We start from the raw sequence: 15,186 nt of genomic DNA, 5'->3' as shown, positions 1-15,186 counted from the left end.
TTATTAATGTTAATTGAATTCCTTTTTTATTGTCATTGTGAAATGAGCTTTTATTTGGAATGTGAATGAATAAAGTGGCCATTTTGATTGAGTATTCATGTATGTGATGGATGAATGAAACAATATTTGTGAGTACAGGATGGGAAGTCATGTTTTGGCAAACCCATGATGGAGGAAAGGAACAATGTTTATGAGATGAGCAACTTGGGTGAAGTCCACAAACTTTTGAACCAAAAAATTGACTTGTAATTGTTTACAGGTTCCTGGTAAACGATTACAGGACAAAATCTGGATTTTGTACAGAAACTTGAACTATAGGAACCAGCTGTGGTAACCTAGGTGACCATAGTCAAACTTTTTCATATTTTGGCATAAATCCCATGGTTTTTACTTGATTTTGTTGTTTAAGTGTGAGTATAGGGTGAGAAGTGATGTTTTGGCACCCCATGATGGAGGAAAGAAACAATGTTTATGAGATGAGCAACTTGGGTGAGATAACATCCTGTCAACTTTGACCTTTGCTAGCTATTTTACTGATAACTTTTCCCACCGACCTCCAAATGATGTGATTCTTTTTTATGGGAAACTAGACTCAAAAATCTTTCCAATGACTACTAATTTGTAATTTTTGGACATCTGAGTTGGTACAGTTTATTCTTTCAAGTTAGCGTTTCATATATTCTTGTCAACTCTAACCTTTGCTTGTTCTTTTGCTCATAACTTTCTTCACCGAACTTCAAATGAGTTGATTCTTGTTTTGTTGGAATCTAGACTCAAAGACCTTTCAAATTATGCCTTAGAAATCAAGTTTACACCTTTTTTGACACTGTAATCGATTACAAGGACACTGTAAACGATTACACGAATAAAATCCAAGATTTGTACAGAAACTTGTACTGGAGGAGTCAGCTGTGGTAACCTACGTGACCATAGTCAAAATTTTTAATTTTTTGGCATAAATCCATTGGTTTTCACTTGATTTTAGTGTTTAAGTGTGAGTAGAGGCTGGAAAGTCATGTTTGGGCACCCCATGATTGAGGAAAGGAACAATGTTTATAAGATGAACAACTTAGATGAAGTCTTGAAACTTCTGCACCCAAAAATACACCTGTAATCGCTTACAAATATTGGGTAAACGATTACACGAACAAAATTCAGGATTTGTACAGAAACTTGTACGGGAGGAGTCAGTTGTGGTAACCTAGGTGACCATAGTCAAAATTTTTAATTTTTTGGCATAAATCTCATGGTTTTCACTTGATTTTGTTGTTAAGTGTGAGTATAGGGTGAGAAGTGATGTTTTGGCACCCCATGATGGAGGAAAAAACAATGTTTATGAGATGATCAACTTGGGTGAGATAACATGCTGTCAACTTTGATCTTTGCTGGCTATTTTACTGATAACTTTTCCCACCGACCTCCAAATGATGTGATTCTTTTTTTATTAGAAACTAGACTCAAAAATCTTTCCAATGACTACTAATTTGTAATTTTTAGACATCTGAGTTGGTACAGTTTATTCTTTCAAGTTAGCGTTTCATATATTTTTGCCAACTCTGACCTTTGCTTGTTCTTTTGCTCATAACTTTCTCCACCGAATTCCAAATGAGTTGATTCTTGTTTTGTTGGAATCTATACTCAAAGACCTTTCAAATTATGTCATGGTAATCAAGTTTAGGCCTCTTTTGCTATTGTAATCGATTACAAGGACCCTATAAACGATTACCATAGTGTTTTTTCTGCAGATTAGCTCTACACTTGTCCAACTTGGTCCCTTCAGTAAGAATGGCTTCTTCCCACTTCTTGGGGTCACCTCCCATCACCTACCACCCTCTACCACCAGTCAAACACCAACACCAAGTAAATACAAGTGGATTTGTGCTTTAAATTAACAGTTTTTGCCAATGATCATCCAGGACACCATAACTGACTACTTCAGTTCAACTTTCTGTACAAAACAGTGATTTCTCTCGTGTAATCGTTTACGAGGCCACTGTAAACGATTACGACAATGTTTTTTCTGCAGATTAGCTTTGCACTTGTCCAACTTGGTCCCCTCAGTAAGAATGGCTTCTTCCCCACTTCTTGGGGTCACCAAACATAACCTCCCAACCAGTAATGACCCTTAAATTCACTTGTATGGTTTTTTGGTCAACAAATTCCACAACTTATATTCATTTCTGAAACCATTGCCTACATTTTAAATACTTATTAATATTCTGCGTTCTTTTTTCAATATAACACCTTTATTCATTATAACACACATAACGTAAAAAGAATTAAATTCATGACACCAAAACCGCCACCAAACTTCGAATCAGAAAAAAGATACAAGAATAGGGTTAGAACGACAGAGAAGATAGAGGTTAGATCGAGAGAGAAGATAAAAGGGATGAAAGAAGTGTAGAGGTGAGAGAGAAAAAACGAAAACCGCAAAACCAAAAATGTTAAACTTGTAAATTTTTCTTTCAATTTTGCCCTTAGTCTGATGACTTATCTCTATTTTCTTTTTATTAAATTTGACCAATGCAAAGACACCATCTGGCGTTGTCAAATTGTTGGCAAAAATTCGTTGTCGACATATCATTTTCCTTTTTTTTATGAATGAAGTTCACGAATGTTTTCCTCTCCCGCACATTAGAAGGAACGACACTGTGACATTACGAGGCTTTCTCTTAGAGTGTTAGTGTTTTTCCATCTTTTTATAATTCTGAGATGTTCTAAAAAGTTACAGCGCTGTTTTCGGTTCTTACCATTCCAAAAAAAAATCCCACGAATTCCATTTGTAAGAGTTCACAAAGTCTAAAACAAAATTAATTAGGAATGCATCTCATATTCCAGAAAGTTTTATTTCAGAACCCTTTCAAATCATTTTCCCATTTAAATCATTCCGGAAATACCCCTTCCGGTGATATTTGCGGACTAACTCTGGACTCTTATCCTGTGCCGGAAATGCATCTAGGAAATGTTAGTCTGTTACTGCTAATAGCAATGTGTGTGAGAATACAGAGTTATGGTAGAGGGAATGAGCGTATGAATTTGAAAGTGAAGAAACTGTATTTCATTAAAAAAAACTTAAGTGAGAATGGTACAGTCTGGTATATATACAAAAGGCAAAGTGGAATTGGTCAAATCTACATGACCGTTATTACAGTTGCAATTTAAACTACTCAACACACCCCTCCTAAAGTGAAACTGTTGAAAGATCTAATTCCAAGGTGTTCTCTCAATTTCTGAAATCTGTTTTGGCGAAGTGCTTTGGTAAAAATATCAGCAGCTTGATCCTCAGTTGGGCAATGTAGAAGATCAAGTTTCTTCTTATCAACTTGCTCTCTCAAGTAGTGATACCGTGTTTCTATGTGTTTGCTGCGTCCATGTGCCACAGGATTTCTGGCAAGGCTGATTGAAGATTTGTTGTCTATCATGAGCTTCACTGGTTTGCAATAATTGATCATCAGTTCATCAAGCATCGCTTCAATCCAAGCACACTGACATGCGGTTTCTGAAGCAGCCACATATTCGGCCTCGCATGAAGACAGTGCAACAATGTTTTGCTTCTTCGAGCACCAACTAAATGTAGCCTCCATGAACTTGAGTACATATCCGAAAGTGCTTTTTCTGTCAAGCTGATCTCCAGACCAATCAGAGTCACTCCATGCTTCCAGAACTTCATTCATTTCATTGTGTTTCTTTGGATAAAATAGACCATAATCTGTTGTTCCCTTTAGGTATCTTAATATGTGTTTGGCAGCACTGAGATGTGATTGTCTCGGATCTCCCATATACCTGCTAATCAATCCAACACCGTAAGAAATATCAGGTCTACTGTTGCATACATACCTGAGTGAGCCCACGATCTGCTTATACAAGGTTGCGTCAACTCTTTCATCCTCTGCTTGCAGTGTCAGTTTTGTGTTGGCCATTATGGGTGTACATGTGCTGTTGCAATTCTCCATGCCAAACCGCTTCAAAATATCACTTACATACTTCTTTTGATGCACCAGGATTCCACCATCTACACGTGAGAATTCCAGCCCAAGAAAATAACCTAGACTTCTGAGATCAGTCATCTCAAAGTCTTCTTTCATCCTTGCTTTGAACTCATTGATTTCTTCTTCATTATTACCTGTTATTAATAGATCATCTACATACAAACAGATTAATACAATGCCATTGTTACTAACCTGTTTTGAGTAGACTCCAAACTCAACCCTGCATTTCTTGAATCCATTCTTTATCATCCAGGAATTAATGTGTGTGTTCCAGGCTCGTGGTGCTTGTCTTAGCCCATATAACGCCTTGTTGAGTTTGAACACTTTAGCTTCTTCACCCTTTTTGATAAATCCAGGAGGCTGTGTCACATATACTTCCTCTTCCAACGGGCCATTTAAGAAGGCTGACTTCACGTTCATCTGACTGATTTCCCAGCCTTTTGCATTTGCTATAGCTACCATAAGCCTTACGGTCTCTAACCTTGCTATTGGTGCAAATACGTCTGTAAAATCCACTCCAGGCTTTTGGAGAAAGCCTTTTGCAACTAATCTCGCTTTTAGCTTGGATATGCTTCCATCTGGTTTTAGTTTAGTTTTGAATACCCATTTGACTTCTATCGGATGCTTGTGTCTAGGCAGTTCTGTCATCGTCCATGTGCCGTTCTTCTCAATTGCCTTTAATTCTTCTACCATAGCTTCCTTCCATTTCTCTTCTCTGATAGCTTGTTCCCAAGAAAGTATCTCTGTATCAACAAGAAAGGCATCATGGAAAATCTCACCTGTTTCTGTAATCTCTCTATCAGTATAGACCTCATGATTCATTAGTCTTGTGGAAGGAAATCTGGTACGTTGTGATTTCCTGATGTTGTCAACTTCTTCATTTGTAGCCATCTGATCACCAGCCTCAGGTCTCCTATCTTCTAACCAGCTGGGAACTATTCTGTTAGAACTTGAAGTTGATTCCAATTCCTGCCAATTATAGGTTGCTGATTCATCAACAATAACATCCCTATTGATTACAATCACCTTTTTTCTCGGGTTGTACATCCTGTAGGCACTTGTGTTGTGATATCCAACTAGTATTAAAGCTTCACTCTTGTCTTCTAATTTTCTTCTCTTCTCATCTAGAATGTGCTTATGACAGATTGATCCAAATATTCTCAGATGTTTTATTGATGGCTTGACTCCAGTCCATGCCTCTTCAGGAGTAGAGTCTATCAAAGTCGTGGTTGGGCACCTATTCAACAAGTAGGCTGCTGTAACAACAGCTTCTCCCCAGAGATTGTGTGGTAGATTCTTTCCTTTTAGCAAGCATCTTGTCATCTCAACTAGAGTTATGTTTCTCCTTTCGGCTAAACCATTGTGTTGTGGGGTGTAGGGTGCTGTGACTTCATGATTAATTCCCTTTCCTTCACAAAACCTGTTCATCTCGCCTGAGTTGAATTCTCCACCTCCATCAGTCCGAAGTATCTTGACTTGTAGGGCAGATTGTCGCTCAACAAATGCACAGAATTTAACAAAATATGAGTAAACTTCTTTTTTTTCTTTTAGCAAATATACCCATAATCTTCTTGTCCATTCATCAACAAAAAGGAGAAAATATTTATTACCTCCATATGTAGTTGTCTCGAATGGACCACAAACATCTGCATGCACGATTTCAAGCGGCTGTTTGGCACGTTTTGGAGCAGATTTCCCGAACCTTGACCTGGTTTGTTTGCCCAGAATGCACTCTTCACACAGTTTCTCTGGAACAGTAATCAGAGGAATTCCTTTTACTAAATCTTTGCTGTTTAACAGGCTTAAACTTCGAAAGTTTAAGTACCCTAGTCTGTAGTGCCATTTCCAACTTTCATCTTCAATACTCATAGATGATAAGCATTGTATGGTAGAAGCATTTAGATTGACCTTGAAGGTTCTGTTCTTAGCAATTGGAGCCTTGATTATTAGGCGATCTTTTTTATCAAACACTTCTATTGAATTGTCACGCATGATCATGGAGTAACCTTTCTCAAGAAGCTGTCCAAGGCTCAATAAGTTGCTCTTCATACTGGGAACAAATAGCACTTCATCCATATAGGCAGTCTCTCCATTCTTGCATGTGAGCAAGAATTTTCCCACTCCTTCTGCCATCACCATGCTGTCATCTGCAAACCTTATCTTGCTTTTCTTACTTGAATCTAATTCAACCAGCCAATCTCTTCTTCCAGTCATATGGTTGGAGCATCCCGTGTCAAGATACCAACTCTGATCATTCTCCACATGTTCTTGATTGTAGTTTGTCAACATAACGCGTCTTTCTTTTATTTTTGCATCTGCATGTTGTCTCTCACCTGCATGTGACACAAATTTAATACATTCATTATGTGTACCTGATTGACAACAGCTGTCCTTTATTTCTCCACTGTCTGTCAAACGTGTCGTGTTGTCCATAGGTAACGTGTAATCCACATTCTTCCAGCACATGTCCTTTGACATCGAATCTTTGTCCATTTTTCTAATTTCACTTGCAACACCCATTAATACCACTAATTCTGATTCACAGTCATGGGCATCCTGTGCCAGATTTGCAGTATCATCACTTTTACCCTTCGTGGTTGATTCGTTGTGCCAGCAATCATAAGAATAGTGACCATACTTCTTGCAAATGTAACACTGTATGTTCCGTTTATCTGTGCCTTTCCTACCTCTACCTCTCGGACATCTACCACCTCTGCTACCTCCATCTTCTCCGTTTTCTTCATCATTATGTTCTGAGTATGTTGTATTTCTTCCTCCATTTCGTCCACCTCTACCTCTCGATCTTCCTCGGCCTCTACCTCGGTTCTTGTAGTTTTGCTTCGTTCTTGCTTGAAGAGCTTGCTCCGTTGCTTGTATCGCAGCTGCTTTCTCAGCATTCTTTCTTTCAAGCAGTCTCTGTTCATGTGCGACGAGCGAATTCTGTAATTCTTCTATTTTCAACGAGTCGAGGTCTTTACACTCTTCAATGGTGATTACAATGTGATCATACTGCGGGGTTAGAGTACACAAAACTTTTTCAATTAATTTTCTATCCTTAACAATTTTTCCGCAGGCCCTCATATCATTGATGAGATTCTGGATTCTGCCCATGTATTCTATCACGGTTTCTTCCGTCCCCATGCCCAGAAGTTCATATTGACGTTGTAACGCTTGTAGTCGCACCTTTTTTACTTTTCCCGTATTCCCATAACCTTCTTGGAGAATATCCCAGGCTTCCTTGGCAGTGGACGCTTTAGAGATCTTTTGAAAAATGGTTGGAGAAACGCATTGATGAAGAAGCATTCTGGCTTTGCAATCCAGGCGACGTTCTTCCTTTTGAAGTTTCTTCGCTGCTGCTGTATCGTCTTCTTTCATTTCTTTAACTCCCTGTTTCACGACTTCATCAACCTCTTGATACCCTAGAATCGCCGCCATCTTAACGCACCAGTCATCATAGTCTTTTCCATCGAAGACTGGAAGATTGCTGTGAACCATGTTTGCCATCGCACCACTCTTTGATCGTCACCAAAGATTCTGCGAATGTCCCGAATCGAAACGAAAGCTCTGAATACCACTGTTAGTCTGTTACTGCTAATAGCAATGTGTGTGAGAATACAGAGTTATGGTAGAGGGAATGAGCGTATGAATTTGAAAGTGAAGAAACTGTATTTCATTAAAAAAAACTTAAGTGAGAATGGTACAGTCTGGTATATATACAAAAGGCAAAGTGGAATTGGTCAAATCTACATGACCGTTATTACAGTTGCAATTTAAACTACTCAACAGGAAAGGCTTGGAACAAGATGCCACTGAAGCTGCACAGCAAGGGATGAAGGTGCAGGAAGAAAAAGGTGCAGGAAGAAAAATGATAGGATGCAGGAAGCAATAGCCAACCATTTGCGATGGGAGATATTATTGACACTTTTTTAAATGATGATTTCTACCATTTGCGATGGGAGATATTATTGACACTTTTAAACAATTATAGTTTTAGATCCATAACAGATTTTTAATTGAAATGATTTTAAACAATTTTTGTGTCAAATTAATAAGAACTATATTAAATTTTAGTCTTAGTATATTTAAAAATAAAAACATCTAAATACAAATTAATCACTATCGATTCTACTCAACCAATTTTCTAAATCACTAAAACATAATAAGGGGAACTGTACCACACTTAAAAACATGTTCTTAAAATTCATTACACACACCATTACTTGAATAAATGGACAAAATTATTTCACTCTCAACAAAAAAGAAAGAAATTGTGCCATTAATTCATCCCTTGTGAGAAAGTGACTAATGAGTATGTGTATTCCATTTTTTTCCTTGAAGAACTTATTTAAATTTTGGAAGAGACTGAGACAAGAGGAAGAATATCCACTGCGAGTCTGAGAAAGGGTTCTTCAGCAGAAGAGTTGAATGAGTATTCTCTGCAGATTGATGAATAAAACGACCCTTCATCAATTTGACTGCTATAATAAGTCTCTTCTGGCGAACAAGGCTCATCTAGTGAGTAATATATGACAGTATGAGGCAGCTTAAACCTCACTCTTCTCTCTGATTTCACATTTAAGGATGTCGAGCTTAACATTTCTCCACCTTCTTCATCATGCTTCATGGGTCTGTCCAAGCATAAACTGTCTTTGGTTTCAGTTAACAATGATCCTCTGCGTTGACTCACACAAGGATGAACCTTTTTCTGAAAATTCTTAGAAGAAAAAGACCCTTCGCCTGGCTTCAGACCAGGAGAAGCTATTATCCAATCTTCTAGAGTCAGATTTCGAACCTTCTTCTCATCTCTCTCCACCTCCATTCTTTTCAAGATCCTGCAAAACCCTCTTTGCTTTCTCTCATTCTTGAAATCACTGCCATCTCTGGGGCATGCTTTGCTATTTTCGTAACAGATAATACAGAGTTTAGCACCCATTGTAATGGGAAAATCAGCAGAATGAATCTACAAAAAGAGAACCTATGGGGAACGGAACATATTGAGATTAGTGAACTGATTCAGTATTTTGAGAGTTTATAAAGGGTAAATGAGACGGAAAGAGCCAAAGAAAGAAATGGATCTTGACGATCATAGTTGCTTCCTGGTTATTATCAGTGTTCAAATCTTGATTCTTGGAATTCGACTTCATTTTTTTATGGCTCCAATTCCTAAACTGATTCTATGATTGGTATATGGGACAACATAAACGTTAGTTCCTATTGTTTATCTTCAGAAATACAAGACAGTGTCTTGGTTAATCCCCCACTTATGAAGTTAGAAGACTTCTGTCCGGACAAAATTTGGTGGTAAAAATTATAGAAATGGCTGTTTCATTTTAATCCCTTTCACTCTTTTTTTTGGACATATTGCCATTATGCTTTAACTTATTTAGTTCGCATAAATTTCTTGGATCATTCATATTATTTTCTAGATGTATACTTTACTAAACCAAAAACTTAATGTAATATAGGGAATTAAGATCCACACAGTTCTGCAACAAACTACCATCTAATTTAAATTGTTAGGATATTAACATAATTTAGTATACATTATAAGCAAAACCTGCGTTTATATAAATGTATTAACATAAATGAATTGTAAAGATTTTACAAGATATAGTATATAAATCTAACAAATAAATAAATTACTTGCTTGAAAATAAATTAAATTTTGGAGACTGAAATGAAAATGTACCACATTGATTTCTCCCTCTTCTATGAAATTATCAAAAATATATTTAAGATTGGAAAATAAAATGACAACAAATAATTATTAAATGTAACAACTTTCTGTTGGACAAATAATTATAACAACTTTCTGTTCTTAGACAGTAACATTTATAAAATTGAGAAACAGGTAGCATCTTGTCTGGACAAACTGCCAAGTATGGAGAACAGAACGTAAACAATCAGTATGTGTAGATGGAGAAACAAAAAGTTTTGAACCTTCCAATAGCTAGACTGGGCTTTGCTGAAAGAGGAAGAAGCTTCAACTTCTCACCAATCACTTCAGAGTGAAGATGCATCTCCTGTAAAGGTAGAGAGAAAAGTGTAGATACTTGCCTCTCTTGCCTGGTGACCATATTCATATTACCGTTGAAATAGATAAAAATTATCTTTCTATATCACATGGACATTTTACTTCAGCAAATAAGCAAATACCATCGACATAGGTCAGGTATTAATTTGGATTATAGATTAGTTCATTTAAAAAGAGGAATTCAAGTCAGTTATTAAATAACAAATTATTGATTAGACATAACAGCCAACAACTTTCTAAGGTATCTTGTGAGAAGCAACAGCAAACAGTGCATGACATTTAAAAGCGCTCAAAAACAAGTTAGTAATATACTCAAATGAACGTGTAGGGTTACACAAGACATTACATGTAGAATGTGGGGATTGATTCAACTGGGAACCCAACAACCACCAGTGTAGCAAAATTATGTCTTTTGGTTGTCATAACAATTTTAAAGCTAAGGTCTAGGCTCAAGAAAGTACCCGAGGGATAATTATGGTACATGTCCTAGTTCTACATCGAAATATATAAATAATCAATCATCATTTTCAAGCCAATCTAAACCACAAAACTGAAAAAGGAAAAAAAAAAAAGGCTAGAAGGACACAAGGTTTTCTAACAACTTATATTGCCAAAAAGTATCATCAGAAAGAGACTTCCTTCTTCTTCCACAAATTTCTGTCACTGGCTTTTTGGTTTCTCAATCTTCACGTAAGGTAATACACCCATTAAATGAAGAACTTTTGGAGACCACCCACGCTGTTGAGCCCGGCAAAACATCAAGAATGTGTTGGCGAAGTAGGAATTGAAGCCCATAAATACATGCCACAACGCATGACCCTGAGGGTTAATAGGCCAACTGGAAATCTCCTTGCAGAAAATTCGATCACAGAACCCAAACAAACTGCCGAATACAAAAGTAACTAAAAACAGCTTTGCAAGCCGCTTGGCAGAAGCATCTTGAGTGTGAATATAATACTTGTACATTCTTGGAATGCAGAGAAGAATGAGAATGATATAATGCACTTTGAAGCCAATACCAAAATGAAACACTGAATGAGCAGCGGCAAAAAGGGCACCATAGACGAAGAGGAAGATGGGCATTGTACTGCGATAATGCCAATCTGGAGAGTAGAGGATGTACATGTACAGCAGCACCTCCCATACCATAGGAGTTTCATCACTTTGCTGTTGCCTGAATTAAAGCGCAACATCTGAACAATAAATATTCATCCAAAACAGACAGACATGGAATTATTGACAAACAAACTACATAATTAAGCAAACGATTTTTAAAAGACACAAAAATTCAAACCTAGTAGTACTTGTTCAATAGGAGAAAAATGTCACCAAAGATTAATACCTAGGGAACCCTCATGAATATATCAGCAAAAGCGTGGTTTTTAGGTGAATAGATAGGCAACAGGTCCCTGGAATGATTAACCACCTAGAACTTGAATTATTTTAGTGTGTACGTCAGACATCTAAATTCATGAGACACTTATCCTTCTCGTATCTCACTTTAGTCCTTTGGAATGACTGGCTTTGTGAAATTAAAAACTAACTCAAATACATAAATAAATGAAGGACTAAACTGCAACTGAAACATAGTTTCAGGACTAGTTATCTCATTTATACACAGACACATATATAACAGTAAGTCACATTATCATGAGTACACACAACACAATGGGGGCTGCTACCCTTTTGTATATAAATAAAACCATACAACAATCAACGATGGGGATTGATAACCCAGCTTAGACCATGTTATAAACCCTACCCTTATTGTTACTTAACCAAAATGGTTCAACCATGCTTATAGCACAGATACATATTCAGCACTCAAGTACCCCCAGCGGAAATTATTCCCTTCCTCCAACTCCAGGCAACAAAAAAAGAGTGCAAACTTTCATCCACATATCCAAACACACAATAGTTAGTAATAAAAAAATTGACTCAAATAAGTCAATCACATAACACACAATTAGTTATTATCTTTGCATTCTTGAAATTGACGGTCACAAAACCTTCAAGGATGAGACTGGCATGCTAACAATATATGTAGTAACATGCATTTCGTTGAAATTAGTCATTAATAACAAAAAAGGACAGAGTGGGCTCTTGAGTATTCCAGTATTATCAAATAGCTGTAATGGCAACAGCACCCACCATGGAGTGGATGAAATTGTGCAAATCACCATCAGACATCCATACTTGTGGTTCAATAAAATGCCAACCTCATTTTGTATCACGCAAATGACTTGAAACAAAATGAAATCTAACATAAAAAATAAAAAATAAAAAAAATATAAAAAAAAATGATGGAAACACTTACACACGCTGCAGTGTGGCATGGTACAACATGCTTCCAAAGGCGAGTGTCATGTTTGATACATGAAGAACACTAAATCTTTTCTCAAACCGCTGTCTTAAGGCATTTATAAGACCGATCAAAGCCAAAAGTATTGTCGGAATGTTGGATATTGTGTTATAAAATTCAGCAATGTAAGATGAATAAGCATAGTTCATTTCACAACACTCTTTGGTGGATGTGACTGGACCCCAAAAGCTTGATATAGATTCTGCCATTCTCCTCTACAGCCTGATTATTTGTATATCTATATTTCGGAGCTGCAGAATTAACAAAATCCTGGAAAACCATTTAACAATATTAGAAAAACCATTCTCAAATATCACAGATACAGACCGTTGTAATTCATTAAGAACGCTTAATAAACGTATCAAGTCAGTTACATCACACAACGCCAGAATTTGCATAGCAATTGTGGAATTCAGAAAGCCGGCAAACAACTTCATGCAAAGGAAAGCGTAGCATGCAAAATCAGAAGTTGGATGGTTGTTGAAATAGAAGCATGACAAGTAAAATTAGTTTCAAGAACAGATACGAATTATATTCTACAACAATGTATTAAAAAATATCAATAGAAAACCTATAAGGATCTACAGTTAGGTCACTGCATTTACATGATAATCATAACTACATCAATGACAAACCATAGAGAAACCTCAAAACCGCTCACATCGACAACTCTCAAGTTGAAAATACCTATCGAAATATGCACATACTATTTATATTAAAAACATAAAATCAGAGCTCTGAATCTGAAGAGAAATTCAGTTTCCCAGTTTACAGAACTAAGGCGTGCTAGGTTGACAATAAATTGTGCAGTAAATCCCAAGGAAGAAAAAAAAATACCAATGCAATTGATTAAATTGAAACGGAACCGAAAGATAGATAACTACGTTGGAGTAAATAACACTCCTAATTTAACGTCGTATTCCGTACTAGAGATGAAAACGGATTCAGAGTGAAGCATATGAAATACGGAATCAATGGGAATAGATTTGCTTCTCAGGTAACAAGCAGAACGAATCTCCGATCGGAAGGTTCGGAGAGTGAGAAACGAAAGATTGATGCTATTGGAAGTGCGAAAATTGAAAAAAAAAATGATTAGATTTAGGGTTAGGCAAATTGGGCTTGACAGTGAGAAAATAAAACCAGAAATAGAAGCAGGAGTGCTTAATTAAGTCGTGGTGATAGTTTAGAACGTCAATCAAGAGTGAAGGGAAGAGTAAACGAAAGATACCTGAAGCCACGAACAGAGGCAATGGCCGCTAAACACAAAGATTTTGATAATGCAAGTGCCGTCAAATCTCAACGAATCACAAATCCATACAACTCATCGGAAAGGAACGATGCCAACCCTTGCCCTATGCGATGAGATGCCACGGATTTTGATAGTTTAGTTATTTTCCCAGTCATTCCGTATTTAAAATCATATAAGGTATGTATCTATCTATCTATACTGTATCTCGGGTCGCCAATTCAAAGGCCCATTCCCCGGACTTCAAAATTCCAAATTGGGCCTAAATTTCGTCCAACTCAATCTAACACGATCTTGCCGACTACGTGTGCTTTCACGTTTGAAACCGCGTTTTCCTCATAGGACTCCATATACGCAAATCATAACTAGTATTGTTTAATTTTATCTGTACATAAAAAAAATAAAATTCTTATTTTGTCAAGTACAGATAAAAACTAAAAATCATTATTTTCCAATACAGGTAATATATATATTTTATACAGCTAAAATTTGTAATATATATTGTATTTTAAATATATTACTTATACTATGCTATGATTGAAATTTATAATGAGTATTTGAATATATAAAATAAACAAATTTTATTTTATACATGTTTGTTGTTTCTTTGATGCAGGATATAAAACTATATATGGTATGGATGTACTAATGGATTAGACGAACAAATAATTAACAACTCTTAATCAATCGGTTAAGATAGTCGTAGTTACAACTGATTAACAGTTAATAAAAATATTAACTATTTATTAGTAATGGGTCAGCCTTAAGGATAAGTTCATTTTAATATATATAAATATATGTTTGACAGAAAGGTCAGATAACTAATCCTGAGTACTCACTTACTATTAAATATTATCAGGTAAAGTCATTAACTTTTGCAGATATCCTCCCACACGGCTTAAAAAAGGAGAAAAGAGAACTAAAGACAACTTTGAATGCTTTAAGCAAGGATCTCAATTCCTACTAAAAACAAAAACTTTACTTATTATTATATAACAAACCTTTTAGAGAATATTTTTTAATGTATTTTAGTATAATTAAAAACTAAATTATAAATAACTTAACTTATAAATTAAAGTAAGATTTATATTTAATTATTAATATAAAACTTTTAACACACTCTTCAAAAAGATAAATATATTGAAAATAATACCAAAAATCAAGTATAATCCGATATCAGTGTGATAATGAACAAAATAATAAACTCTAAAAGAAACAAACTTTATACTCTAATCCATAATCTGATATCATACTAAAATAAAAGAGATATAGATATGAAATAGATTCTAAATATATTTGAAGACATGGTATTATGCATTTATAAATAAAAAATATACAAAGAAATGTGTCTAAGCTCATACCTATAAAATACATAGTATTTTACTTAAGAATTTCTAATAATATACGATATCCAACAATATTAAAAAATAAAAGTTGAATGAAATGAAAAAATTATTGCTTAAATATTTTATATATGTGTGGACATATTATAATATTTAAAATAACTCTGAAGAAAAAAACGATATTTCAAATTTATATTATATTGTTATAG

At 35.7% G+C, this 15,186-nt stretch overlaps 2 protein-coding genes across 3 annotated transcripts; both read right to left on the bottom strand.

The window, feature by feature from the left end:
- Positions 1 to 8,140: 8,140 nt before the first annotated feature.
- Positions 8,141 to 10,155, bottom strand: LOC128194987 (uncharacterized). 2 transcript variants are annotated; one of them, XM_052871676.1, is made up of 2 exons: positions 9,933 to 10,155; positions 8,141 to 8,967 (listed from the first exon to the last, which is right to left on the bottom strand). In XM_052871676.1, exon 2 carries the CDS (start codon positions 8,923 to 8,925, stop codon positions 8,338 to 8,340), a length of 588 nt encoding a protein of 195 aa, XP_052727636.1. In that variant the 5' UTR covers positions 8,926 to 8,967; positions 9,933 to 10,155; the 3' UTR covers positions 8,141 to 8,337. The 2 variants fall into 2 exon arrangements, with proteins under 2 accessions (XP_052727636.1, XP_052727635.1); XM_052871675.1 differs by having other exon boundaries at positions 8,141 to 8,887.
- A 149-nt stretch (positions 10,156 to 10,304) lies between these two features.
- Positions 10,305 to 13,815, bottom strand: LOC108327685 (alkaline ceramidase). Its single transcript, XM_017561403.2, has 3 exons — positions 13,617 to 13,815; positions 12,344 to 12,658; positions 10,305 to 11,200 (listed from the first exon to the last, which is right to left on the bottom strand). The coding sequence occupies exons 2-3, from the start codon at positions 12,595 to 12,597 to the stop codon at positions 10,687 to 10,689; spliced, it is 768 nt and encodes a 255-aa protein (XP_017416892.1). The 5' UTR covers positions 12,598 to 12,658; positions 13,617 to 13,815; the 3' UTR covers positions 10,305 to 10,686.
- Between the last annotated feature and the right edge of the window lie 1,371 nt (positions 13,816 to 15,186).

The sequence above is a fragment of the Vigna angularis genome, chromosome 1 (assembly GCF_016808095.1).
Source record: "Vigna angularis cultivar LongXiaoDou No.4 chromosome 1, ASM1680809v1, whole genome shotgun sequence".
NCBI lineage: Eukaryota > Viridiplantae > Streptophyta > Magnoliopsida > Fabales > Fabaceae > Vigna > Vigna angularis.
This window is presented reverse-complemented; position numbering and strand designations above follow the sequence as displayed.